Source organism: Diplotaxodon limnothrissa, linkage group LG7 (assembly GCF_057381915.1).
Source record: "Diplotaxodon limnothrissa isolate DT_005_m linkage group LG7, D_limnothrissa_male_GT1.1, whole genome shotgun sequence".
NCBI lineage: Eukaryota > Metazoa > Chordata > Actinopteri > Cichliformes > Cichlidae > Diplotaxodon > Diplotaxodon limnothrissa.
The window spans coordinates 23784826-23788289 of NC_140602.1; the positions used below are offsets into that span (position 1 = coordinate 23784826).

General features: G+C 42.2%; 1 protein-coding gene across 1 annotated transcript; it reads left to right on the forward strand.

The window, feature by feature from the left end:
- Positions 1-1035: 1035 nt before the first annotated feature.
- On the forward strand, positions 1036-2915 carry LOC146628311 (E3 SUMO-protein ligase ZBED1-like). The gene is made up of 3 exons (XM_085357738.1): positions 1036-1863; positions 2040-2292; positions 2468-2915. Exons 1-3 carry the CDS (start codon positions 1067-1069, stop codon positions 2882-2884), a joined length of 1467 nt encoding a protein of 488 aa, XP_085213864.1. The 5' UTR covers positions 1036-1066; the 3' UTR covers positions 2885-2915.
- Positions 2916-3464: the final 549 nt, after the last annotated feature.

Below are 3464 nucleotides of genomic sequence, written 5' to 3' on the forward strand. Positions count from 1 at the left end.
CCTCATCTAAAAAAACAAAAACTAAGCATCCCAGGACACGTTCTCTAATTTTGATGTTTCGTAACGTGAAAATGCAGCATTCAGTGTGAGAAACCACAAGCTCCCCAGTTACAGGGACAATTTTGGCAAAGGCCTGCTGCTGGGCCCAATAACTGAATAAACAACTTATTATTCATTGTGTTATTCATTGCTTGAGTTCCATTTTAGAGGTGGGGGAGAAAAAAAACAAAAGATCTGCCATCTGCAAGAGAAATAAGCCATTTTATGTTTCTGTCATGAAAAAGCTCCAAACGGCGGCACCTGAGAGATGCAGCGATGAAAATAAGTGGAAAGACAACAACGGCTGTAAGTCAATATTATGAACGTCTTCCCTAAACCACCTACACACCAACTCACACATGAACCGTCGTTTTAGATAGAAGCCTGCGAACATCAGATATTGAGACAATGAAAGAATGTCCAACAAGGCCAAATAAGAGCCACATGCCTGCGCTGCAAGAGAAAATTAGGGGTGTCAAATTATCGCGTTAATTGCGATTAATTAATTACAATGCTATTTAGCGCGTTATGTTTTTTAATCTCGTTAATCTAATTTTTAATCTCTTGACGTCATTGATTTTGTATGAGAGTTGCTATGTTATAAAATCCGTTTTTATGTGCTGGGCTCCTTGTGCTTGACTTGTTGGGGGTGGAGTCACGTCGTGAGGTCAAGGGTGAGAAGTGGTGATTAGCTTACAGTGTGGATATGGAGGCGCATCTGAGAGTTGTTATTCCAATGAACGGGAAATTTGTATTTCATAAACGCCCCGACGGCACCATTGACAAAGGTAAAGTGGTCTGCCTAGAGTGTAAGAAGGAGTTTGCTTACCACCGAAGCAGCTCAAGTTTGGCCTATCACCTCAACGCAAAGCACCCAGCCGCGAGTGCAGCAACAGCTAGCAGTGAAGACGTTAGCAATATAGCAAGCCAGAGCAAAGCTTTTCGCCAAACAAAACTAGAGAATACCCCTTGTATGAGCAAGTCTGCGACCGACAGGCTGACTAATGTTATTGCCAAGTGGATAGCGATGAACTGTAGGCCGATAAATATAGTAGAGGACGAAGGATTGACAGAGGTGTTGCAAATTGCGTCCAATGACCCGTCATACAAGCCGCCGTGCAGGACTACAGTAACGACCAAAATCAGCAAAATGTACGACGGCGAAAAGAAAAACAAACTTGAGATTTTGGCGGAGGATTCTCCCAACTGTGTTGCTATAACCGGAGATCACTGGACCTCAGCTGGCAACCACAGCTATTTTGGGGTGACTGGACACTTTATTGATAGTGAGTGGAACCTCAACTCATTTGCACTGACCGTCATGAGAACAGAAACCAGGCACTTTGCTGATAAATGCGCCGAACAGTTCCTCAAGGTAGCAAATGACTGGGGTATTGAAAACAAGATATCCACCATTGGCACAGACAGCGCAGCAAACATGCTGGCTGCTATGAGAGCACTTCCATATGAGCACATCGCCTGCAATGCTCACATTCTCCAGAGGACCATCACGGTATGTCTCGATAGCAGTGGTTTTGTCGGTGTACTGGCAAAGTGCCGCAAGATTGTTGGTCATTTTAAACAAAGCCCTGCGAGTACCACAGAACTTAACCAACAACAAGTAGCACTCGGAAAGAAGAGCGATCAACTTATACAGGATGTACCCACCAGGTGGAACTCGACTCTCGCAATGGTCTCACGCCTCCTATGTAACCGAGAGGCTGTCCAGGCTACGTTGGACCAACAGAACCACAGGTTGGTCTTGCCAACCGAAGCTGAGTGGGCGAAACTGCAGAGGCTGGAGCTCCTGCTTGAACCATGCAAGTAAGTTCAAATAAACACCTTCCCATTTTAATTATATAAACTACTGTTACATGTGTAAAATCAAAATTAATGAACATAACAAGGAACTTTTAAGGACAATTAAATTGGAAATCAGTTACACTTTGATTTAAATGAATCCAGCTAGGTTTATTTAGCAAACCTCTCCACCTCTGCAGGTATGTGACAGAGCTGCTGGGTGGTGAGGCCTACGTCTCTTGCTCTGTAGTGCTGCCTGCTTTTCGCCATCTGTACCGTGTCATGGACATTACTGATGATGATCCTGCCTACGTGGTGAAGTTCAAGAATGCCTTCCAGAAGGATCTGGCAGCACGACGAGCTAATGGCAACGAGATATGGTTCGAGGTGGCCACAGCATTGGATCCACGGTTTAAGGATTTGAAATGTCTTCCAAGAGAAAAGAGGGAACAGGTAGGACAATAAGGTTAAGCTGGACTAATGAGTCCAATTCATTATCAAATCAAACTTTTATTTATTATATGGAACACAAAGTTCTTTACAAGATTAAATAAAAAAAAAAAAAAAAGCACTTAGTTTTAATCACAATCATTCATTCATTCATTCATTCATTCATTCATTCATTCAGGTGTGGACCATTCTGGAGAATATGCTCCAGGCAGCAGAGCCCAGAAGAGCAGATAGTCTCCAGCCCTCCACAGAGGATGATGGACCAGCTCAGAAGAAGAGGAGGAGCGAACTCCTTCTGGGGTCTGACTCTGACTCAGAAGATGGAATTGAGTCTGGAGAGCTGCAGCGCTACAGAGCAGAACCCAGCATCAGTATTGATGACTGTCCCCTGCAGTGGTGGTATGCTCACTCAGGAGTCTATGAAAAGCTGTCAGTCCTAGCACAAAAGTACCTGGCCTCCCCAGCTACCTCTGTACCCTGTGAGAGACTCTTTAGCCTTGCAGGCCACATAGTGCAAAAGAAAAGGGCAGCCTTGCTTCCAGAAAATGTTACCAGGCTGGTGTGTCTTAGCGACTGGCTGAGGAAGAAGAAATGAGACACATGTGGTCAGCATAGCTGCTGTGTCATTTGTAGCCTACTAGAATAGATTGCTTGATGTTCAGCACTTTTTTTTGTGATGGAAGAATACTTTGATGTGCTAACTTGCAGCACTGCAATGTCAGTTTTATTTTTCATTATCTGAAGCAGAGGAATTTCAGTGCTGTATTGCTCAGAAAAGAGCAACTCTGATGTGCTAACTTGCAGCACTTAATTTATTTGATTTTATTTGTATTTATTTTTCCACTTATTTTACAAAAGAATACAACAGTATGTAAATGGTTGCATCTGTTTAACGTTTGTTAAACAATAAATGACTTTATAAAGTCACTTTCTTTGTTATATCAGTCTTTTGGTCTGCCACAATAAGTTGAGGGCTTTCCTCAGCTATTTTTAGGTGAGATTAAAAAAGAGATTAATTAGATCAATTAATTAAAAATCATAATTAATTAATCTCTATTTTTTTTTAATCTCTTGACAGCACTAGAGAAAATACTAAGAAATTAGATTTTTGTTTGCTTTCTCTCAGTGAGTCTAAACAACAAACAGACCCCTTATAGGTCACGTACATTTATATG